Below are 26,637 nucleotides of genomic sequence, written 5' to 3'. Positions count from 1 at the left end.
TTTTATTTTATGAGTGTATATAGTGTACAAAATTGTTATGAGGTATATGGTACCATTGTGCCTTTTGGTAGTTTTGACATTTTTCGACCTACACTTGGCCCCAGGGGGCACTTCATGCAAAAAACTACTTTTGGCTATATCTCATGAATTATGCTAGCTAGAATCATGATATTTTTACTGCGGACAGTACTCATGAGACTACATCACATAATACCCGGGTTTTTGATTTGACCTACTTTTCAAGGTCACAGGGGTCAAGTAGCGTAAATTGACCATCAGTGGTTTCCGGAACATATATCTGTAACCATAAATGCTGGGCATTTCATCTCTGGGTGGTTTGAAGGTCTTATGGTACCATTGTGCCTTTTGGCAGTTTTGACAGTTTTCGACCTACACTTGGCCCCAGGGGGCGCTTTATGCGAAAAACTACTTTTGGCTATATCTCATGAATTCTGCTAGCTTGAATCATGATATTTTTACTCAGGACAGTACTTATGAGACTACATCACATAATACCCGGGTTTTTGATTTGACCTACTTTTCAAGGTCACAGGGGTCAAGTAGCGTAAATTGACCATCAGTGGTTTCCGGAACATATATCCGTAACCATAAATGCTGGGCATTTCATCTCTGGGTGGTTTAAAGGTCTTATGGTACTATTGTGCCTTTTGGTAGTTTTGACGGTTTTCGACCTACACTTGGCCCCAGGGGGCGCTTCATGCAAAAAACTACTTTTGGCTATATCTCATGAATTATGCTAGCTAGAATCATGATATTTTTGCTGAGGACAGTACTCATGAGACTACATCACATAATACCCAGGTTTTTGATTTGACCTACTTTTCAAGGTCACAGGGGTCAAGTAAAGTAAATTGACCATCAGTGGTTTCCAAAGCATATATCCGTAACCATAAATGCTGGGCATTTCATCTCTGGGTGGTTTGAAGGTCTTATGGTACCATTGTGCCTTTTGGCAGTTTTGACGGTTTTCGACCTACATTTGGCCCCAGGGGGCGCTTTATGCGAAAAACTACTTTTGGCTATATCTCATGAAATATGCTAGCTTGAATCATGATATTTTTACTCAGGACAGTTCTCATGAGACTACATCACATAATACCCGGGTTTTTAATTTGACCTACTTTTCAAGGTCACAGGGGTCAAGTAGCGTAAATTGACCATCAGTGGTTTCCGGAACATATATCTGTAACCATAAATGCTGGGCATTTCATCTCTGGGTGGTTTGAAGGTCTTATGGTACCATTGTGCCTTTTGGCAGTTTTGATGGTTTTCGACCTACACTTAGCCGCAGGGGGCGCTTCATGCGAAAAACTACTTTCGGCTATATCTCGGGAATTATGCTAGCTAAAATCATGATTTTTTTTTGTATGTGCGTTGGGGATGACTAGAGAAGGTTCCTTTCGAAAACCGGCTCGTTCTGATTGTCAATATGCTCACACAGGGCGGCGTGCTTGAAATCGGTTTCCGTCAATTTCGAGGAGAACCGTTCGTCCGATTAAATTCATTTTTCGTATGTATGTTGAGGGTGACTAGAGCAAGGTTCCTTTAGAAAACAGGCTCGTTCTGATTCTCAATATGGTCACCAGGGCAACGTGCTTGAAATCGGTTTCCGTCAATTTCGAGGAGAATGGCTTGGAGGATGGAATCAATTTTTAGTGGGTGTAGGCCTAATGCAGTTTTGAAAGGGGAAGGTTCCTTTCGAAAATCAGCGCGCTCCAAAATTCAATATGGCCGCCACGCTCACATCCTCAAAATAGGTTTCCACAATTTTAATTTCCATATGCAAACTAGCCACTCCACTAAGCCAACTTCACCATTATCTCACCTTCAACCTTATTAGGCTGAGGGGTTATGCTCGCTTTGCGATGCTATTTTTACCTTTTCAGTCCTGGGGGTATACCATGCCCCCTGCTAAGGGGCCTTTTTAGCAACAGACGGTCACTTTTTATCCCTGGATACGGCAATGTTTTTCAAATGTAAATTGATGGATCATTGAATTGATGACCACAGGACACACTAGTACATTGGTTTATTTCTCAGACAAAAGGCGGCAGCAGTTGTCAAGATAACGAATATACAAGGCATGGTAGGCAGGATTTGCATCCCGCCGTGGGCTAATGCAATGGTAACTTATGCGGGATGCTGTCCCGCCAGGGGACTCAAAAGGTCATTGGCAACATACTTGGTAATCATGATCCGATATTATTGCTAAAATCTGATGGTGATTGCTAGAATGACGTCGTCATTCCCAAATATCAGTTAATTATGGTATTTAGTACTAAAAAATGTTGATAGTCAATGCTAGATTATATTTTTTACAAAAAGTATGAATTTCATTCTGGGCTGTGTGGTCTACCAGTACACATTAATCATAAACTAGCAAATAATCGTGCAAGTGGCAAGAGGCAAGTGATATGTTATGATTTGGGTGTTTCCATCTTGGGCTTACACTTACCAGTTGAAGTGTAAGTCTAGCAAATGCTTTTACTTCAATTTTGTACAGAAAGGCCTAGTGTAAATGTACATGGAGTTTTTGATGAAAGCCTTTGCTAGTCTTCATTAATATCACCAGGTGTGACCATGCATCTACTGTGCTGGTTTGGCTGAACCTGCACTTCAGAGAATTTGATGTAAGGTCCAGACTGCCTTTACTGCTTGCCTCAAGTTTGTGACCACGCATCGACTGGACTGGTTTTTCACAGCCAACATTTCAATGGAATTGATATAAAGGTCCAGACTGCATTTACTGGCTGTCCCTAGGTTGTGGCCATGCATCTACTGGACTGGTTTGTCTCAGGCTGAAGTTCAACAGATTTGTTTCAAAGGTCCTGACTGGAGTTACTGGTTGTCTACTGGGTTGTGACCATTCATCTACTAGGTTGTGAGGGTCCAAAGAACTATCGCAACTAGTATGATTCACCTATAGTTACAACCTTCAACTTGTAATCGCACTCATTATAGAGGGTATGTGTACAACCACATGGGTAGAGCAAAGCTCTCTGGCCAACATGCATCTAGTGAGGAATCTCAAAACAGAAATAAGGTATTAGTTGTGTGTGAATATAGGGAATAAACTCCTGAAAATGTGTATAATGTTTTCTTAGAAGTGTTTGGGAAATAAGGTTAATTACTTAGTATCGGGCTTACGTTTGGTGCTAAACTCTAGTTGAGCATGACATACATAGTGGTAATAAAGTGAACATATTTAGTGGGTAGATGAGAGTTAGGGACAAATCTTACTCAGTAATGACAATTGGAAGGAAATTGCATTCTGTTCCCTCAGTTCCCTGCCACACATCACAGTCGACCTACTATGAACTACGCCCTGACTATGTAAAAAAAAGAATTCAAAACGAGGCACTCTTTGATACTCCTCATCAGCTGTCTTTTGAGAGATATTTTGAGGGGTGACAACGTTTTTGCCAATATGCAGTAGGCTTGATCAAAGCCTGTCGACAAGTTTAATCTTTGTTCCAAATTAATGATATTACTGGTGTAATTCTACCATGATATAACATTAATGCAAATTGGGTTAGTTATGACGTGCAGACTAAAAGGTAACACATTATGGTAATGAGTAGGTTATAGCGATATGTGATACTTCAGTGCGTTATCACAAGAACAGTTTGTGGTTACTATCAGCTAAACATACAGCAAGGGCATGACTGGCGCTTTTTCCCATTTGTCCCATTTTGCTGACTGATTGTTAGATTGAGAGTTTGTTGCCATCTCAACGGACATTCAAATTTTTGCAGAATTTGTAATGTTTAGGATTCACAATATTAGTTTTGTGCCAATAAGCATTCCACGTTAATTCGACGCAGAGCCTGCCTAGACACTTGAGAGCAGGTGTTTAAAGGACCATTTGTATTATAAGGGGCATTTTTACCAAGCTGTCGACTTCAATTCCTCAGTTGCAGTTCCCCATCATTTAATAACACATTAATGGAAAAATTCAAAAACTGACTGAATTAACCCGCTTTTCCGATTTTGTTTCCGAGTGACCCCTGTTGAGGCCTCCGGTCGAGCAGAGATAATGTTTGTGCAGATCGATACATGGTGACGTGTTGTGCCGAGACAAAAATCCATACCATTCATACCTGCTGGCTCTCGATTACCCTGCAACTGCGACGATAATGGTAATGACGTCATAATGGCGGGATGACGTGAACGCCGATCTCGGCAGGCACTCACGTGGCGGGAAACGTCAATCACGCCAAATAATGTGTTTTATGCTTTCTAAGAGCTGAAACAAAATTGGAAAAGCATCAAACCTATTCAGAAAAATAGCTGACTGATGAACCAGAAGAAGATCAAACATACTGCAGTAAAAAGCTGCCCATTCCTTTAAGCTCCCAACTGACTGGTGCATAAATTTGTCGCTAATTCTTAGTGATTTTCTTCTTTTGTTGCAGGCATTTAGTGACACAGCAAATGGTAGAAGAATACAAAACAAGCTTCGGTTAGAGGACTTCAGGGAAGCCTATCCGCGATTTCCCCCTATTGAGGTTAGTATCAAAAATGAATTGGTTGAGTAATGGTAAGGCCACCATCCGTTTATGGGTTCAACTGCTGGAAAAACCAAGAATTCTTTCTCACCTGTCAATCATGGTCATAATGTTATACCATGAGATAGGAGATGATAGCTAACTATTGTGAACCTGACCAATCTGCTGTATGGACTCCGGTTAAGTTTACCTGTGCCTTGTGCACTCTAGTTTTCTTCATTTATGTGATCATTCCCACTGTGATCTTCGATTTTCCTTGATGATGATTTGGATAATCTCATGGTTTTTCGTGCTTGGATATTTTCTTGTGAATTATTTTCCTCTCCCTCTTAGATTTACTGATGAAATAGCTGAGTTAATGCGCTTCTTCTGGAATGCAACATTCTTGGCTCAGCTTGGTGAGTCAGTGGCCATTTGCTCCTCATTGAGTCATTCTGACTCTGACCTGCTAGTATCGTTATTTACGATCAGGTCCATGGGGTTCCCCCACAATTTGTACTGGGACACACTGCATATACAGAGCTCAGACCCAACGTTCATGGGCTCAGGTCCACTCCATTTTGGCTCAGGCCAATTTAGCGGTTGTGTTATTCTATCTTCCCTCAAGATCGTCCATTGTTCCCAACTCAGCGTGAGCCTAATTACCAAACCCAAAACAATAGCAAGGAGGCTGTTCCATTTTTACAACATTTCCAGTTGCAACGAATGTTGCAAAAATGTTGCAAAAATGTTGCGTAGTGTGCAGAGCAAAACGCGTCTTACAACATGTTGTAAAATTGTTGTAAAATTGTTGCAAATTAAATGCAATGCAATTCTTTGTTGCATGTTGTAAAAATGTTGCAAACTCTTCAGCCAATCAGAAATAGGATTTGTGTCATGTGATCTACCTGAGGTCATGTGTCTTGAACAAGAGGCTGGTATAGCAACTCTCAAGTGTGTGTCTTGCTTCGTAATGGGTGGTGAAACCTTTTCAAGAAGTTTCATCCATTTGCAGGAAGTGTTTGTATGATGGCTTGTCAGTCAGCCACAACTCCTTTAACAGGCAGTGATATGCCCCATGATCCACCCTCATCTTGATCCAGGGCCTGGTCCATATTATCTTTGGTTTATTTCGCCGCCTCTTCCGCCTCTCAACAATGACAGCTAAAATTGCTGCAGAAGCACTCAAAACACATCTTCTCTCCTTGGAATCATCTATTTTCCCTCCAAAATACCTATTTCCCTTTGTTCCTGTCGCAGCCCGTAGCCGGCGGAGGACAAAAAAAACAACTATACGTGGCGGATATAGTAAAAAAAAGAATACAATTCACAAATCATTTAATTGACATTATATACACATTACACATTACACATTACACGTTACTCACGTAAAGGCCTCGCGTGCTAGCTTTATAATTAAGCGGAAAAAATGCGGTATAATGCGGTTAGGCGGCGCAGGATGTTCTTGCGTTAAAGATTCGCCATGTTGTTCAAGTGAGTTTTCTTGTTGCGACGTCAAAACGTCGTAACGTCTAAACAATAAAGAAACGCGCCATCCGCGGCCAACAATAAACACAAACTTCGCGTCACGGATGACGTCACATATAATGTGCGTAGATGACGTCATAATACTCATAGCAAGTGCGCATGCGTACTTAGTTTCGGACATACCGCCGCGCGGTGTATTGATCATGGACGAATCGTCGCGGCTTCTGAATGAGTCGCCCGTATTTGGAACGGATTGGAACATCCTCCCCACCTTGGTCTACTCGCATTCGACCAACACTATTGTTCGCAAAGTCCTCCCCACCGGGGATTGCGCATAATGACATTGTCCATATTCTCGCTATCGTCTGTACATGTATCTTCGCTATCTCGACCAGTACTTTCATCAGGAGCATTTTTCTCATTTTCAACGCTAGATCTGAGATCACTAACATAGCATGGGTTTGGAGTGGAACTGGAGCCAGTTTCGCTGCTAAGATCAGCTTTGCCACCCGCCACCGCCTCTAAGTGGTGTAATCGTTGAATCGGTCTCTTTAGTACGCCCTTCTTCGTCCTTACTGCGACGGTCCTGCAGATTCCATCCTTTCCCATATAGACTTCATCCACCCGTCCTAGCAGCCAACTTCCTCTAGGTGTACGATCCTCAGATATCAGCACGATACTTCCAACTTCTACCGGTGGCTTCTCAGTTTCCCACTTTTTCCTCACTGTAAGACTTGGTAGATATTCGTTTTGCCATCTCTTCCAGAAGTGATTGGCTAACTTCTGTCTTTACAAGTAGCGCTGCGTCACAATTGTATCAGCTGCCTCCCATGTTTCTTCTGCTACATCTGGTATTCCCATTAGCGGCCTTCCCAATGCAAGATGAGCTGGCGTTAGAGGTTCCAGATCTCTACTATCATCACTTATGGTTGTCAACGGTCGAGAGTTGATCGCAGCTTCAACATCTGTCAAGACTGTGTACAGCTCAGTGTATCTAAGAAGTGCCTTCCCTAACACTCTCCTCAATGACTCCTTGACTGACCGAACTAACCGCTCCCACCAGCCACCTCGCCATGGAGCTCGCTCAACGATAAATTTCCATTCTATCCCCTTGGCAGCTAACTGCGTAGTCAAAGCATCTGTATCCAACTCTGTTTCTTTGATGCTATTTGCCCTAACGAAGACCTTTTTGATGAAAGATCCTGCAGACTTGAATGTTCGCGCATTATCAGACCACATTGTGTTGCAGATCCCTCGGCGGTTAACCATTCTCCTAAATGCCTGAAGAAACTCGTCTGTTGTTAGTCGATGAGTCAACTCTAGATGTACCATCCTCGACGTCGCACAGGTGAAGAGGCAAATATACACCTTCTCCGGCTTGTCTTTTCCACGTACCTCGAGTACGTACAACGGCCCAGCAAAATCTACACCAACCACGGAGAAGGCAGGCGAAAAAGACACTCTATCTGAAGGAAGCGGCGCCATCTTCTGTTTAGAATCCTCTTGACATCCCTCCTGACCTGAGTTACCCAAATCTTGCTTCTCATGTTGGTTACAACTGTTTCAGATCTTGCATGCATGCACTCCTCATGCATGTCCATGACTATTTTGTCCACGATTGGATGGTTGTGCGGAAGTATCACTTGGTGCTTGGTCTCCTCTTTCAACTCCGAGTTCTGTAACCTGCCGCCTACTCTGAGCACTTTGTTGACTTCGTCAAATTTGGGATCCAATTTAAGGATGCGACTCTTCCTAAGAACACCTCTGTTCTCCAATGTCTGGATTTTGTCTTTATATGTGCTCCTCTGAATGTGGCGATACCAGTAGAACTCTGCCTTTCTGATATCTTCAACGTTGAGTGTTGGTATCTTTCCAGCTGTATTTTCATCATCCTGGATTCTCCCCCTCCACTTTTGTATGACCCAAAAGACTCTCGCTGTCACTCGGGTAAGCTTGTTCCATGAACCATATCTGCTAGCATCTATTGGCGCATCCTTGGGAGGCTCCTCAACGATGGCCACATTGGACCTCGTTGTTGTCTATTTCTCCTCTAGATCTTCACTCGACTCATCTGACAACTTTCCCTTGGGCCACATATCTGTCGACAATGGTAACCACTGAGGTCCACTCCACCATTCCTCACGATTGACTAAGTCTTCTGCTGGCAATCCACGAGTCAGCAAATCGCTAGGATTATCTTCTCCTGGACAGTGTCTCCATAACTCAGGTTCCCAAGTCGTTTGGATTTCCTCCACTCTATTAGCTACAAACGTCTTCCAGACATGACTAGGCTTGCGTATCCAAGCAAGTGTTACTGTACTGTCTGTCCACATTGTAACTCTGTCTATGTTTCTTGATAGTGACTCCTTGACGAACTTAACTAATCTTGTATTTACTACAGCTGCTAGAAGTTCAAGTCTAGGTAGTGACACTTTTTTCACTGGCGCTACTTTTGACTTTGACATCACCAATCTTGTTGCGGTGTACCCATTCTGGTCTACCACTCTGATGTATACCGCTGCTCCGTACGCCTTCTCTGATGCGTCTCCAAATCCATGAAGTTCAATGCTTGAGATTTCTCCTAGTCCCAGGGGTAAACATCGGGGAATCTCCAATTGATCCAACTCCTTCAGCTCTCCTTTCCATATGCGCCATTTCTGTGCTGTTGTCTCATCCAATGTATCATCCCAGCCTAAACCCTTCTGCCATAACTCTTGGAAAAGCAACTTTGCTCTGATGACATAAGGTGATAGCATTCCCATGGGATCAAATATTTTTGATGCGATACTTAAGAGACTCCGTTTTGTTTCAGGATCCTCCAAGTCAATCAAATTCTTCACCGTTGGGAAGCGGAAGGTGTCATCTGACGTATTCCATGCAATTCCTAGTGTCTTTAGTGACTCACCCGTGCTCATGTCAATCACAGCGGATGGAGCTCTATCCTGAGGTTCTATTTGTTCCATAACTTCTTTGGAGTTACTAGCCCACTTGGTCAAATCAAAACCACCATCTCTCATCAAATCCTTTAGATCTGTCTTCAGGTCTAAAGCTTGTGGGACTCCAGCTGCTCCCGACAGGCAGTCGTCAACATACATATTGTCTTGGATCTCTCTTGCCGCTTGCGGGTAAACCTTCTCAAGCCTTCGAGTGTGATGCTTCACGGTCGCTATGGCAAGAAATGGACTCGCATTTACCCCAAATGTGACTCGGTTCATTCTGTAGATCTCTGGAGGCCGGTCTGAGTTCCCATCTCTCCATAGGTATCGATGCACGTCACGATCCTCCTCTCTAATCTTGATTTGAAGAAACATCTTCTTCACGTCTGCCATCAATGCGATGTTGTTCATACGAAATCGCAGCAATACGGCGACAAGGTTTGGCTGTAAGGCGGGACCTTGGTGTAGGCAATCGTTCAATGACACGCCATGCTTATCACGTGCCGATGCATCGAATACGATTCTTGTCTTGGTTGTAGTTTTATCCTCTCTTACTACTGCATGATGAGGAAGGTAGTAGACAGTCTTGGCCGGATCAGCGTCACTCTTGACCTTTTCCGAAAAACCAATGTTTTCATACTGCTCTATCGCTTCCTTGTAGTTCAAACTGCTTTGATTGCCAACTTTTAATCTTCTTTCGACTAACTCCAATCTCCGCAGCGCCTGGCTGTAATTATCCTTCAATTGTGGACAATTCTCTTTCCACGGTATCCCAACCGTATAACGTTCTCCATCAAAAGACAGGCAGTCCTTAAACGTCTTTATAGCATCCCTATCTTCAACAGACATTTTCGCGCATTGGTCATTCACAATACCAATAGATTCCAACTCCCAAAACTGTTGAAGCTCGAATGCGACATTCTCCGTTTTGGTGGCGACAAACATGGACGTAGTAACTGGCGCTTTCTCCTGGGAACCAGCGGGACCACAAAGTACCCATCCAAGGCTGGTTTTAACTGCAGTAGGTGTTCCTGGGGGTCCCTTCCTAACAGTTCCGTCTACCAGTAGGTAGTAATAGTCGGCTCCAATCAAGACATCAATTTCTCCATCGAGCAGATATGATTCTGCAAATGCAAGTCCTCTCAGGTGTTGATATCTCTCAACTCTCACATCAACCAAGTCCAGTTTTGCACAAATCTCTTCGATGGCCAGGACTTCAACTTGAACATCTGCAATTGACAGCTTGATTTTCGGCATACTTTTCGTTTTACTAGTCTGTCCTCCTAGGGTTGCAATGCTCAAGAGTTCATTTGGACCAGTAATCCCCAAAGAGTCGACAATCCGTTTTCTAACATATGATCTTTGGCTACCAGGGTCTAGCAACACTCGGACTGGAACTCTTGATCCATCCTCGGTAATCACAGTTGTCTGTGCAGTCTGTAACAACACCTCAGTAGTTTTGGATGGACCTGTCGCAACAAATCCACTGATGGTCACGTTCTTCTTGTCGCTTTCCTGAGATTTATTGTGAAGTAGACGATGATGTTTTCTTCCACATCCGTCAATGGGGCAAGTCGGCGAATTGCAGGATTTAACTGAATGGTTGAAATTCATTACTCTCAGGCAGTTGTAACAAAGCTTGTTCCGCTTTGCTAAATCCCAACGTTCGTTGACTCTCTTGTTCTTGGCTTCTTTACAGTCCCAAGCCTCATGTCCGCTTCTAGTGCAAAACCCGCAACTGATGCTCCTTGTGCCGCCAAGAAGTGCTGATGCTGTGAATTCTTTGCTCTTGTTACCCGTATGATAACCCTGGTTATACCTCGACTGTTTCCCTGGTCCATGCTGTTTATCAACTGGCTTGTTCCCAGCTGATGCTCCTGAAGTCCTCTCCCTTGCTTCCTTAGACAAAACCTGGTTATGTAGGAACTGGAAGATTGAATTGACTGTGATATCATCATCATCAATATCTGCTGTGTGTAACTCCCATTTCTCTGTAAGCTCTGGACTCATCTTCATTTCAAGCAGCGGAATTACCAGCATTCGAACGTTTTCATCTGTTGAGTCAAATCCCATGGCTTCCAAGGCACGCACCCTATTCTGTAGCAAGTCGTGGAGTTCGCGCAGTGACGTAGCTTTCTCAGAATCCTTACAGGTTGCTGTGACAATAGACTTCACCAGTGATGAGACGATCTGACGTTTGCGACCAAATCTTTGACAGAGTACCTTTACTGCATGTTGATAGTTGACTTCTGTCACTTCAAATCCCTCTATAGATTTTAAAGCAGCTCCTTTCAAGGATGATCTCAAATAAGCAAACTTCTGTACACCAGATAATCCCTCATTTGCATGCACTGCACAAGTGAACAAGTCCCAAAACGCTGTAAACTGCAGTATATCTCCATTAAACGTAGGCAAATCCAATTTTGGCAGCTTTATTGCCCCTGCATTCCTGCTTCTGCTTGTTAAGTGGTGTACACTCTGATCGGATGAGGAACTTGACCGTGAAACTTCTGCTTCAACTTCTTTTATATAGCTCGTCGCTTTATCATCAACACGCCTAAATTCCCAGTGAAACATGCTTATGTTCTGACACTCATCCTCTACCTCTTCTTCTGACAAGATATCTAAAATGTCACTTCTGACCTTGAAGTATTCTTTCTTGAGTTGTCGTAATTCCTGCAGTCTAGATTCTACAACTACGACGTTTCCTGTTCCCAATGTGAGCTTCAGGACATCCTCTTTGATTTGCTCAAAATCAAGACGAAATATCCTCTCGTGTCTCCTCATCAGAGAAGCAGGTGGCGCTGATCCACTCTGACTTTCACGATCGTCGGCTTCACCCATGCTATGTGTTTTACTCAGATTCTAGTATACTAAAACTGTCTGTTCTCAAATCAAATGAAGATTTAGCATCAGATGAGTCTCCTTTCACTTAATAAATGTCACTTCCTGCAAATAACTTGACTCAATGTTATTCAACGGCAATTCATTAAATGTCACTCAGTCAATCCCATATATATTCAAATATAGGCACACAAGTCTCTTTTGAAGGAATGACGGTAGTTCACTATTTCGAGAATTATAACACAATACCGCACATGTATCAACAATTATAAAAACTTGACGTTCACTGCATGCTCTCAAAATATAGCTTCTTCATAAATAAAAGTCCAATTGACTACTATTATGACCCTATATCTTACTCTATAAAATGCAGTGGTAATATTACTGAATCAACATGAACATCCAGGCCTACTACAATTAATTAGTATCCAATCACAATTCAATTTCAGCTCACTTTACGCATGGACATACAGGTACCATTTACACTGTACGCATGGTCTGACTATAGTTCGTACAACTCTTTAATATGTACTTGTTTTAACAAATAAATGCTGTAATTTTTGGTCTTCATTTACACACCCTATTTGTGACAACAATCCTGACGACAATGACAACGTAAGGTGACCAAGTTTCTTTGAACATGAATCTTTTACAATCTATTCAAATCATCTATATCTGCCACTAGTCCAAGAGGCTCGCAATTAGCCACTTTTCAATCAATTTACCAAACTATACCGATACCAATATGTATCCGGTCGGAGAGACCATGTCGCAGCCCGTAGCTGGCGGAGGACAAAAAAAACAACTATACGTGGCGGATATAGTAAAAAAAAGAATACAATTCACAAATCATTTAATTGACATTATATACACATTACACATTACACATTACACATTACACATTACTCACGTAAAGGCCTCGCGTGCTAGCTTTATAATTAAGCGGAAAAAATGCGGTATAATGCGGTTAGGCGGCGCAGGATGTTCTTGCGTTAAACATTCGCCATGTTGTTCAAGTGAGTTTTCTTGTTGCGACGTCAAAACATCGTAATGTCTAAACAATAAAGAAACGCGCAATCCGCGGCCAACAATAAACACAAACTTCGCGTCACGGATGACGTCACATATAATGTCCGTAGATGACGTCATAATACTCATAGCAAGTGCGCATGCGTACTTAGTTTCGGACATACCGCCGCGCGGTGTATTGATCATGGACGAATCGTCGCGGCTTCTGAATGAGTCGCCCGTATTTGGAACGGATTGGAACAGTTCCAACTAAAAAGTTTGCAACAATTTACCACCATGTTGTAATGTTGCTAATTTGTTGCTATTTTCTTGCTAGTGAACACAGGGCCTTGAAGGGTTGTTGCTAAATTGTTGTAAAAATGTTGGTAAAATGTTGCGAGTATTTTACTAGTGTACACCCTGCTTTATCCAACAGAGGGCAGGAGGGCGTAACACCTCCTTTGGGTTGAGGATATGGGTCACTGCTGCTCTGTGTGATTATTAAATAACCAGATGTGTATAAACAAGCCTAATTCTAAACAATGCAGTCTGTGTCATCCCAGGTAGAGATTAATTACCAGTATATGTACTATGCTTAATATATATATCATTGTTTAGTGTAGCTAGGACTACTCTGACTGGAAGCATGGTTGATTCTTGAAAATACTGACTTTGATGAACACAAGTTTTACAAACATGAAGGGGCTGAACAAAGCCTTTGACCAATAGGCAGCAGCAATGAAGTGCTGCGATCACTTGGTCACAGTCTTGAACCCTACATGTCAACTGGCCCAGTCTAAATCTGATCAGGCTTTTTTCATTCACGCGCTGTCATATTGTCCAAATTGCAGAATACAAAGGGGAGCTGCTGTCTTTGAATAGCGCTGCCCGTACTGGTAAACACTTTTGTGATCGGTAATGAGTTGTCTTAGATCGTTGGACGTAATAGGCCTAATGCATTACAGTACAACCGTGACCACAATGTTGATGAATCGTGGTAGTCAAGTGGATTTTAATTCTCTGATGTTGTCAGAGACATATAGGGACAATAAAACCTAGGCAAACATTTCACTGCACCCTGAAAGTTTACTTCGTGGTCATGATGACTTAAGGGACTCGCCAGTAACTTTCTCCGGCCACATTCCTGTTAGAGTCCCTTTCTCCTAGAACAAGTGCTTAGCTGCTGAGTGAGTGTGTAAATCCACATCCGCTGCGACTTCCACTAGGTTCCACCTCCACTAGCTTCCACATCTTAAGGGCTGCACATCCATAAACAGGGAGTGTATTAGTTAGTTTTTTTGGAGGGGGATTAGCCATCCCCACCCCCTCTAACTACACCCCTCTGAACAGACTTAGAGTGATCCATTGCACCAAGGGGAAGGCTAGGGAAAGATCCATTGCCGGCTACGCATGTCTCAGTCTCATCAAGTGACTGTAAGGGGTCTCCTCAAACTTTGATCTTGTGTAAGAACTGATAAGATGCAAATGAATGGAACTTTACAACTATGAGCTGAATTTCCTGTTGGTAAAGGTTGTACACCATGTACCTCCCAAGCAAAATGATAGCCTATGTTACTGGGTGGTTGAGTGGAGGGATTGCTCCATCCGAGGTGGGTGCTCATGGGCATTACCAACACAAATGCTTCAGCTCCTAGTTCACACTTCTTCTGGTGCTAGTTTCTTTTCTTCACAGTTACCTGTATCATACTTTATGCGATAAAAGTAAAGTTTTTAACACCCTAGACATTGGATGATATGAATAAAGACTAGCAAATGCTTTTATCTAAATCTCCATGTACATTTACACTAGGCCTTCTTGTACAAAACCGGAGTAAAAGCATTTGCTAGTCTTTATTCATATCACCCATTGTCTGTAAACCAATAACAGAGTGCAATTGGATTACAAAGCTAAATAATTAGAAATAAGATTTGAAATAAAAGTATAAGTTCATCTATAAATGTTCTAAGTCTTACAGACCAGATACATGTACATTAAAACAATTTGTAAGAGACATGTCATTTCACCTTTGATTGTTACATGACTGCCTTAATGCAGCATAAATTAACTCTTGAGTTAAATCGCACTCAATAACAATAGGCTTCAGCAGCATGAATTAGCCGAGGTACATTTAGATGCACTCTGAAACGTCTAGTTATACTGTACATTTATGTGCATAAACCTTGAAGTTATACAGTCAGCATTTAGCAATATCTAGCATCTTGACTTTCAAGAAACAACTCTTAAAATCCTTGAGGCATTCTAACCAAGTAGAAAGCGGTTAATCGTCAATGCTCCACTAACATTCTCGTCTTCCATAAATCTTAAAACATCCATGGCTATCCCTGTCTTGTACATAAACATGTTGAATAGAAAATGGTTCAAATTGACAACGCCCCACTGTGCCCTGTCTTTCTTAAACAAAAACAATAGTTGCGCTCTTAAAATCCTAAGCTACTGCAGTCAAACAGAAGTGAGTAATCCTCAAGATTCCACTGAAACACTAGTTGCGGCGCTCTTAAAATCCTTAAAGCTACTGCAGTCAAACAGAAGTGCGTAATCCTCATGGTTTCAATAGGAACGTTCACATGATCAGTTACTCATCGTTACCATTCTCATCACTGTCACTGTGGGCTGGCATGTCCACAAACAACACTGCATCACCATCATTGTTATTCTCATCAGCGTCGTGGTGATCAGCGTCCACTGGCTCTGCTTCCTCTGCTGCCCCGTCGCGATCCAACAGGACCTCAAATCCACGGCGTGGTCGATCCGGTGAAACATCAGTCCAAGCGTTGCTGATGATCGCTTCTACATCTCGTAGTCTGATAGGATCGCATTGGCCATCCATGCCCGTCCTCTCCTTTTTCCACCTTTTCCAATGCCTTCTAATATTTGACTTGAAGGAGTACATGACGGCGATATCCAAAGGCTGAGCCAGTGACGTGCAGCCTGCAGGGACGAATTGCAGGATACCCCCAAGGTTTGTTACTGCCATACCGAAGTCCTCTGACCGATGCATCCGGTATCTGTCGACAAGAAGTACAAAGTTCTCATTCTGTCTATTCTCTTCAACGTGTGGTTCAAAGATTTCTGTCATCCAGTGCAGAGCAGTTTCAAGGCGCATCCATCCAGTTTGAGATGAGGTAACAACAACATTATCTGGAAGGTCCATTGCTTCTAGCTCTGCCAGCTTTCCGACAAACCCTCTGCGAGGAAATGTTATGTTGGCCTTGAGCTTGTCTCCCGCTCTCGAGATGCATAACGTGACTGTACATCCTAATTTGACGTTTGTTCTGGAAGTACGTACATCAATGTTCATTTCACCACGCGTGCTACAGGTGTAGAGGCAACGACAATCAAACAATACAAAAGTCTGGTCCATATTGAATAGCTCCTCTGGCCTTAGGTGATATACAACAACAAGAGCGTTTAATTCATCTCGTAGAACGGTGATGCGAGCTTGAGCATCGGCTGGGATAAGCGTGCTGTTTTTATTCTTCTTACGAAAGGAAATCCTTTTCCTCTCCTTGAAGCGATCACACCATCCCACCGACGCTTGGAAGCGCACGTGTTCTGGTCTTGTCTGGATGAGACGGTCCCTTTCTTCCTGTGGCAGATCATCCCACCATTCGTTAAAGAGATGGGTGGCTTTCTCCTGTATCTCTAAACATGAAACTGTTAGTCATTTGGCCCTTTCGACAAGAAACCACTCCCGTAGCATGTGTTCAATTTCGGGCCAGTAACCATCATGATCATCCCGTAGTCTGCGGCGAGCTTTCTTGTGGTCCGTTGCAGCTTCTTCAAACTTTGCTCGTTGCGGTTCCCACTTTCGGAATGTATCGAATGGTATCCGGTTGTTCCGCAGTGAACATAAGAAAACTCATATAATAAGGAAAATCGGGTGTTATTCAATATAATATACAGAAATGGTAGAGGAGTTCAAAGACTTGTCGTCCGATCCGAATGGTTACTGAAGTCGTTCTGTCCTTACGTTCCGTAACGTCCTTTCTATTGACGCTGAAGTTTGACGCAAAAGTCGATGACGCGCGGATGGCCGTGACGTCATAATTCCTTCGGAACATAACCCCTTCCCATGATAAGACATAGTTCTTCATCATTTTAGTGTTCAAAATTCTTGAAACAAAACGTATTTACACGATAATAGTTCGATTTTTTCATGTTGTCGTTTCTATACGGTTCACATTGTCCGGTTTGAAAAGTCCAAAAATGTTCTGAATTTGATTTACGTTGTCACTAAACCTCGAGTTTACACAGTTTCGTAATTGGGCGTATCTGGCTCAAGTTTCCGTTCTACACTCTTGCCACTCGTGTATGGCCATCTTTTCCCTTGAAGACTTCGGTGATTCGTCCCATTTTCCAGTTTCCGCGCGTTGTGCTACTATCCACGACCAGTACAACGTCTCCTACGTCCATATCTGGTTCTTCCTTTCTCCATTTCTTCCGCCGATTTAATTCTGGGATGAATTCTTTCATCCACCGTTCCCAAACTTGCTTGATCAATTATTGTACTACTCTCCACCGTTTCGTTGGATTGTACTGCACGACGTCTACCGCCTCTGGTGCGAATTGCCCTCCTAACTGTCCATGGAGGAAGTGATTTGGCGTCAACGGAATGTTGTCTGTCGGATCTGCTGACTGGTACGTCAGAGGTCTTGAGTTCAATAGAGCCTCGACACCAGTGAAAGCTGTCATCAGTTCTTCGTCTGTTATGTCGGCCTTCCCAAGAACTGCTTGAATTGCCCTTTTGGCAGATTTGATTAGGCTCTTGTGTACTCCTCCGTGGTGTGGTCCTAATGGGGGGTTGAAATGCCATCTCACTCCAAGCGTAGAGGTTTCTTTCTTGATTCTTTCTTGATCGAACTGCTCAACGATTTCACGCAACTCACGGTTCCCCTTTACAAAGTTTCCTGCATTGTCTGATGTCATCTCCTTTACGATGCCACGTCTGTTGATCATGCGATTGAATGCATTGAGGAATGAATCCGTATCCAGGCTGTATGCCATCTCCAGGTGAACAGCTCGGGTTGTTTGACACGTGAATAGACATAAGTACCGGCGCATCTGCGCTCTTCCACTTCCTTGCTTTGTATAATACGGACCCCCGAAATCTGTTGAAGACATTATGAAGGCTCGTAATTGATATTGTAGTCTACTTCTCGGAAGAGGTGCCATGATTTGTGTGCCTGGTTTGCTCTTCCGTCTTTTACACATCGGACATTGTCTCTCGCATTCTCTGATTTCCTCCCGCCCGCAAATTATCCAATAGCGACTAGATAATTCAGCTAGCATGTGGTTTACTCCTTGTACGTGTCGTCCCTTCTCGTGATAGTATCTCACTATCAATATTGTGACGTGATGTCCTCTAGGTAGTATAACTGGGTATTTCGTCTCAAACGGTAGGAATTCCGCTTGGGTCAGTCGTCCGTCACTTCGAAGGACACCATTTTCATCGATCATTGGGTTCAGGTCCGATAGCTTGCTTGTCTTGTGAATTTTACCTCCTCGACGTAATGCTTTGCATTCTTCAGCAAGCGCTGTCTCTCTGTTATCTGGTAGTCGTGTCTTCTTATCTTTCCATGGGATGGCGATTTCATATCGTTCCCCGTCATGTGTCAATGAATTCTTCACTGTCTCCATTGCCGCTTGTTCTTCTGGCTTCAAAACCTGAAAGTCTTTTTCGCTCATTCTGTAGTCCTCAACCTCCCAAAACCGTCGTAGGTTTTGATTTATCTCATCCATCACTATCTGGCGTGACTGTGTGAAGTACGTTCGTGTGAAGTTGGTAGACTGTCTGCCGCTCCCCTGTCCGTCTATTGCACCAATGCACGTCCATCCTAATTTTGTCAGTCTGGCCATCGGCGCATCTGCTGTCTTGCCGCGAATATCCCAAAGTGAGAGATGTAGTTCTTGATAATCTTGTCCTATCAGCAAATCCACTGTATCTCTTCTCCCGTATTTAGGAAATTCGATGTCTCTCAGATGCTCATATCTGTCTGCGTATTGATTCCAATCGATTGCCTTCAAATCGCCTGTCACGTTATTCGTTGTCCTTGCAATGATGCTCATGTCGATACGATGATTCAAACTCTCAAGACCTATCTGAACTGGCATGGAATCAAATGTTTCTGTTTTGCCGTTTAAGACCTGTACTGTTGTCTTCTGAATTTCTCCTTGTAGTCCTAGCTCTGCCGCGACGTCCGTGTTTATGTACGTCGTTGTGCTGCAATCGTCTAACATCGCATTCACTTTTATCCTTCGTTTTCCGTTTTTTACGATTACTGGTACAGTCCGCATAGAAATGAACTTCTCTTCGTTCGTTTGATCAGTAGTTTTCAACGTGACTGTGCTGTGGTTGCGATCTCTTTCTCTTTTCTCCTCAGTGTCTTTCCTTGCTGGCATAACCGATGTCCTTTTTCCGTGGAGCAATCGGTGATGTGTTTCCTTACACTCATCAATGCCGCATTCTCTTGTCCGCTCGCATTTTGATCCTAAATGGTTTCGTCCAAGGCATCGGTAACAAAGAGCCAAATGTTTAGCCTTTTCCCAACGTTTGTTGATCTCCAATCGTTTGAAAACATCGCATGCCCATATGCCGTGGGTTTGGTCGCATAACTCGCAGTTATTGTTATTATTGCGTGTTGTACCGGTGAAGTGTGCTCTATTTGTTGACTCCCTGTATATGTTCGATTGTCGGTTTCTGTCGTTTGAATCTGACTTTGGTTCTTGATTCTCTGGGCCTACACCATGAATGGCCTCATATGCGACGGTACGGTACTCGGCTTCCCTCAACACAAACTTCCTCAAGGCGTAGATCGATTCATCAAAATTGTTCTCGTGCACCCAGCGCTGGTAACTTGTTAACATTCCTTCTGTCATCTTTCTCATCATAACAGAATAGAGCAGTTTGCTATCTAAATCCCCGAACAATCCTGACTCCTTCAGGTTGATCATCGTTAGATCTAAAATGTCCGAAAATCGCTCGATATCCCCAGGCTTTCCTGGTCGTAAGGGCGGGAAGTTTGTCAGCTCCTCCAACTGCAAATTGATCTGTCTTCGATCACCTCCGTATTTTCTCTCAAGCCTCTCCTTTGCGGCTTCGTACGCAGCTGGTGATTGTCCCAGGCTTTCAATCAACTTCAGCGCATCACCTGAAAGATGCTCTCTAAGCTGCAGTAACTTGTACTCAGGTGTTGCTGGGGCTTTATCAATACAGGCCGTAAATGCTGCTTTCCAATTGGAATATGTCTTCACGTTTCCCGTAAATTTAGGAACGTCAACGCGTTTCAATTGTCTCCACATGTCGTGCCCCAACGATGGGCGAACATCATGTACATCACCAGACGCCGACGTGCGTGTCTCCTCCATGACGGAATTTCTACTGTTGTCCCTATTCGGGCCTACTCTACTAAAGGTATCAAAAAATCTCTCAACACTTGCCTGAGTTTCACTAAACTCCGATTCCATTTTGTCCATCTCGGACAGCGTCCTCTCGACGTTTTCCTGTTGTCCTAACTTTTCGTATGCGGCGACGATTTTCTCCAAAGTTTGCATCACCGTGTCTTGCGTTTTGTCTACTTTTTTATTCGCTTCGAGGATGTCATCACGATTCGCCTCCTCTTCTCTTGTAGTTTCTATTAAGTGTCGTCTCGCTTTAGTGAATGCTGTTTTAAACTTCGCTTTTGCGGCCCTCAACTCTGTAAGACTGGCCGTGATCTCCGTCTGCTTTGACTCACCTCCTCCTTCTCCCGCTTCGCTTCCCAATTCCGGCATTTTCCCGTCGAATTCCATTAACTACGCTCTGCTACCAATCTATGTTCCGCAGTGAACATAAGAAAACTCATATAATAAGGAAAATCGGGTGTTATTCAATATAATATACAGAAATGGTAGAGGAGTTCAAAGACTTGTCGTCCGATCCGAATGGTTACTGAAGTCGTTCTGTCCTTACGTTCCGTAACGTCCTTTCTATTGCCGCTGAAGTATGACGCAAAAGTCGATGACGCGCGGATGGCTGTGACGTCATAATTCCTTCGGAACACCGGTAGTGTTCGGCATATTCACGAGCAGTCTGTACCGTTCCAGCAGCCAGGACATTTTCGAAGTCAGTTAGATGTTGACGTTTTTCTTTAACTGTAAAGCTTCGGCGGCGGGCAGGTAACCCACCTTCCGCCATCATTTAGTCTTCGATTTGTACTGATCTGTACGTCTCCTTCCATGTAGATGTTGTTTTAAGCCCTTCCTAACTAAACGTTTTTTACCAATGAAATGAAAGCATTAATTTTACCAAAGCATGTTGCTTTAAAGTCAACGCAAAGCAATAAATCAAAGAATGAGGAATCAAACTCCTGACAATGAGGCAGCCACCACGGTGTATGCCTGATCTATAATTGGTCCAAGAAAGATGAGTAGCTATTGATCAAGCATTGTATAGTGATCACCACCTATTGCCTAATCAATAGGATACTGTAGCCTGAAGAGCGTGTCAATCATTCATGAAGTAAAACTGGTCATTGACATTTCCAAATTTTGACAAGGCATTCAACTTGGCTACCCATGGTGAATTAGTGTAGTATTATCATTTGAATGGCATTTCTGGGAGGAGCTATGACTTTGGCCAGGCCATGCCTACCAGACCTTATATCTGGGATTCTAGTGTATATCATTATTTAGTGTAGCTAGGACTACTCTGACTGAAAGCATGGTTGATTTGTGAAAATATTGACTTTGATGAACAGAAATTTTACAAAGATTGTAAAAGTTATTTTGTTCTTAGGATGCTTTATGTTTGGCCTAATTTTGTAAGAACTCTGACAGACTGATTATTAGGTCTGTGACAACATGAATATATGTGCAGTCTTTGCTGTGAAAGGTCATCTTACAAAAAAAGACGATTTGTAAGCACTCTCTCTGCATCAATCTACAGACTATAGTGTTTCAATATTGGTTGAAGTCTCTCCTAAATTTTGTTGAAACCACAGCCAGATTGATGACATTGATTGCCTGAACAAGAACATATATGCTATTTTGCCTAGAGATCATTTATCTTTGTAGAAAAAAAAAGGTTTTATAAACCCCACTTTCACAAAGAAACCTCAAAAACTAGTGAAATGTCACAAACTTTATTCTAAGGACGCTTTGTGTTTGGGCGAATTTTGTTCAAACTTTGACAGACTGATGATTGGGTTTGTGTGAACTTGAATATATGAGCAATTATAGTAGTGAAATGTCGCATTTTACAAAAAAAGAGGATTTGTGAACACTCTCTTTGCATAATCTACCAATGGAGAGCTAAAAAAATTAAGAGGACATTCCTCTTTCACAGACATTCCCCTTTCATGGAGTCCTCACAAAAATTCTCAAACCTATTCTACAATAAAGCTCAACCAATGGACATTGTAATAAGTCAACATAGCAACACATAGTTGACATGTGACCCTCTTTTCAAATATCGATGACATTTAATTTTGGATTAGATTCATGAGGATAAGCCTTCTCAGTAAATCCACTATTCCAGAGCATTTGAAATTCCATTTAAAGTACAAACAAAGTAAGTTTTACAAATAATATCAATTTTACAGTTCCAAAATATTGTGCAGTATATACTGTAGAACGGAAAGATTTCTCGTGCAGAATATTTTCGCCAATTTCGAGAGTAGGACAGGCACGCGGAAATATTATGTTGCGAAAATATCTTGCATTTAGCTTGAAATCCATGTCATTGTTGCCATGTTTCAACAGAGGCACTGCATACAGCTGGGCCCAACAAAAGCATACGTGTATACCCCGCGCAATTAGCACTTGTCATCAATACACCTAACTTAAACAGCTTTTGCTAAATTATTGCTCACTATGTTAAGTAGGGGACATTGTACACTACAGTCCCCATAAACTAAGTGCTTAGAGTCATAATAGACAGTCACTCGCGCAAATATTTTGCCTCGAATAATATGTCCATCGTGAGGCATTCGCGAAAAATATATGCCACGGATATTTTCCGTTCTACAGTAACAACTGTGCACGACAATTACACCCGTTTGAGTGATCAGTCTGGATGAGCAAAACACTGCGACTAGCTCGAGTTGGGGGTACACCAACTGATTGGCAAAGCCACTGCACTTCATCAAACGATTAGAACCAGGCGAGATTGACAACAACTTTTATAGCTCTAAAATTGTTATTCTTCAGTCAATTTCAAAATTTAAAAGAGCTATTTGTGATAGAGATATATTTGCTGGCGAACTGTCTCGTTCCCAAAAGCGACACTGCACAATACTTCATCTTTTATTTCTTAAGTAGAGAGGAAATATTCCTGAGATGCACAAACTGAACGGCTAATCCCTCGGCAATCTTGATAAAATGGACCACCCAAAAGGGCTAAAACGAGGGGTCCTTACGGAAAAATCATTAAGGGCAGAGAAACGTAATGAAACCGATTCAATCAGGGCTCTGCCCCACTCTACTTAGGGCTCAGTTCTATTACACCGGCTTTTACCTTGCTGTTGGTTTCAGTACCACTTTCCTAGCTTATCGTGGCCATCACATGGTCTGATGGTTTGCTTAGTGCCAGCAGTTTCTGCCAATCAGGACGACAGGTATTTCATGTTTGTACCAAACTCTCTACATCTTTGCTGGAGGGTTTGGACCAATTTTCTTGATCGCAGTCAGCATGCCGAAATTCAACCCATTTGTACTTTATCACTTCACTTGACACTGGACTGTGCATGACAAAACTACAATACTACATGGGAGGATAATCTTACAAATATCACTTTGGAGATGAAATATTCATGGTGTTGTCAGTTCTTTTCAAGTGAAAGTATTTTTATGATAAAGAAAAATAATAAGAAAGAACATTTATAAAAAGTTACCCCAGTGGGAATCCAACCCATGCCACATGTTCCACAACCCGGGTTCATTGTGAATGAGCAATGCGTCGTTTCGTAAACTTGTAATTTTCAGTCAATTTTAAATTTCAAAAGAGCTATTTGTCAGAAAAATACAGGCTGAACACCGTGTCTGTGGGGATTGTCTATGGTTAGACAAAGGTTCCTTTCGATAATGGGCACCATCAACAATCCAAGATGGCTGTCTAGGCAGCCATCTTGAAATCCGTTTTGGCATTTAAAGGAGAATGATTTCATGGAATGCAATGATTACACTGTGGGGATTGCCAATAATTAGACGAAGGTTCCTTTTGATAATAGGCACCATCAACTATCCTAGATGGCCGCCGCGCTAGGGTAGCCATCTTGAAATCTGTTTCCAGGCATTTAAAGGAGAATGCTTTCATGGAATGCAATGATTTTCAATCTGGGAATCGCCAATGGTTAGACATTTTTGAAAATGGGCGCCATCAAATATCCAAGATGGCCACCAGGGCAGCCATCTTGAAATCCGTTTTCGGGCATTTATAGGAGAATGCTTTCGTGGAATGCAATGATTTTCACTGTGGGAATTGCCAATGGTTAGACGAAGGTTCTTTTCGATAATGTGCACCATCAACTATCCAATATGGCAGTAATCTTGAAATCCGCTTCCAGGCATTCAAAGGAGGACGCCTTCCCCTATCTATTTCTTCACTTTTGTTGAAATACTACAAAATGATAGCTTTGACAAAGATTTTAGATGAATATTGACTGAGTTATGAACTTGATTTCATTGCTGTCTTTCTATAGTCTTGTAGTGAACATGCTGAGATGACTTTTCTCATGCACACCTGCTTGCTACGCAGTTATGTACTGTTACGACATCTTTAGAATATTTCTGGCGGGAAGGAGCTAGCGTTGTTTAACAATGTCTTTTGATCACTTGCAATCAATAAATGTTTATACGCGATTGCGATTCTTGAACAAGAGTTTCATATAGAGTTCAGCAATGTGTAGTCACTCATTGTAGGGGAGTCTATACCATACCACAGTGTTCGGTGTCCGTCCATCCGGTGTCGGCGTCGTTGTCTGTATCCTGTTTCAAAAACAGTGGCACGTTTCTTAACTGCTAGGGCTATGAACTTTAAACTTTGTACACAGGAACAACAACAACTCGTACCAAGTACGTAAGCGATCGAGTCTCCATACTTGATCTTACCCTCTCAACAAGAAGTGAACCTTCACTGAAATGCCGAGTCGTCAATGCCAATGGACCCATCAGCGAATGCACAGCGGAAGATGCAACCCTTCTGGATAAATTTTACGCAGAAATAGTTTCCTTGATAACTATCCCTGCCAGATTGAAGCTCTTCACTTGGAAAGCTTACCTCCGAAGTTGCTGAGGCTTTGGTCCATATGTACATGAGATCTTACGGCATGGACAGACGCAACTCAAATGGAGAAGCCCTTCTCGATGCCTTCAAACATCCTTGTAGACACAGAACCATGTGGACAGGTCATGTCGCTGACAACAACCGAGTGACAGGCTCCAATGTCACCAAGGCAGTCTTCAACCAGATGGACTTTGTTCTATGCCAAAGGAACATCACTGCAATTCTGAAAGACTCTCTCACCTGTTATTATTAATGTTTATTTTAGTTTACAATTTTAAATACAAACAGAAGTAGTGCATTCATGCAACTGGTGCGAGTGCAAAAAAAATTACAATCCAATGGATTTAAAGAGATCAAAATGAACACACATGATAAGGTTTTAAGAATGAAGAGGATTGGTCTGATGAGTGTGATATTTAGAAGTTTAATCTATACATAGCATATCAATGATAGTAGATATTTCCTCCCGAGATAATAATTCATTACCAAAGTCCCTCATATATAAAAGTTCTGTTATTTGTTGTCTCCTACGATCTAAGTCAATGTCATTAAAGGCTGGTACTGGTATTTGGAAATCAGCAAGGTTAAACCTATCTACGATGTATTTATGACATGAAAGATTGACCGTTTTCCCGAGAGATCTACCACCACTGAGAGAAAGTTTCCTGCAGATTTGAAGGGATTGCTAGATAAAATAATAGACTTTCAAAATTTAATAATACGGTGTTCAGCCTGATTTAAAATATCAATATCATTAATTATGATTGGTATCAAGTTATTGTAAGTCCTATGGAAAATTCCAAGAATCCCACAAACACATTTCCTCCATGCAGTAGCTATCCTGCTTATAAAAGGGGATGAAAGGTCCCATAACTGACATCCATATAATCACATGCAATATGACTTGAAGAGAGGATATTTTACATCAAAACTAGCATAATGGAAGTTGGCAAGAAATACGTTTGTTTTACGATAAAGGTCATCAACTGCTATCTCTTTACGCCGCTTAATTGCCTCCGGTCCAAATGGTATTCCCATGTGGTTTTCATATGCACTTTCGGTCATTCTGATACCCTTGAAATTAAGGGAGATTTACATAGACCCCCCTGATACCAGATATAAGTAGTTTACATTTAGTTTCCTTGAATTTAATAAGGAATTCAATTGAGAACTTAGTTGCCACTGCAAGCATAAGCTTTGGAGATTTTATACTTGGTGCTAGTATAATAATATCATTGGCATATGCAAAGGCCTGAAAGAATACATTTCTGATATGACAACCTGTCCCACAATTTTTTAGGCCACCAAAAAGTTTCCCTATGTAGACATTAAATAAGATCGGAAAGAGTACTCCCCCTGTTTCACTCCATTTGAAACATTGAAAGGAGTCGAAACGCTGTCTTTCCATTTAACAGCCACTGTTTGGGTTGTATATAACAAAGCAAGAAGTCGTGCCATTAGGGGACATATGCCCCTTTTAATAATATTCTGAAGAGTTTGATGTATTCAAAAGCTTTGCTAGTATCCAGCATTACACAGTACACAGGAGTATCATTATTTACATAATAGTTT

At 42.2% G+C, this 26,637-nt stretch overlaps 1 protein-coding gene across 5 annotated transcripts in view; it reads left to right on the top strand.

Annotated features, from left to right (window-relative positions):
- Positions 1–26,637, top strand: part of LOC135488681 (H(+)/Cl(-) exchange transporter 7-like) — a 353,896-nt gene that overhangs the window by 291,000 nt on the left and 36,259 nt on the right. For all 5 annotated transcript variants that reach the window (XM_064773357.1, XM_064773347.1, XM_064773384.1 and 2 more), the window contains exon 20: positions 4,437–4,529. In XM_064773357.1, the coding sequence (XP_064629427.1) occupies positions 4,437–4,529 (93 nt within the window). The remainder of the gene's footprint in view (positions 1–4,436; positions 4,530–26,637) is intronic.

This window comes from Lineus longissimus, chromosome 1 (assembly GCF_910592395.1).
Source record: "Lineus longissimus chromosome 1, tnLinLong1.2, whole genome shotgun sequence".
Taxonomy (NCBI): Eukaryota; Metazoa; Nemertea; class Pilidiophora; order Heteronemertea; family Lineidae; genus Lineus; species Lineus longissimus.
This window is presented reverse-complemented; position numbering and strand designations above follow the sequence as displayed.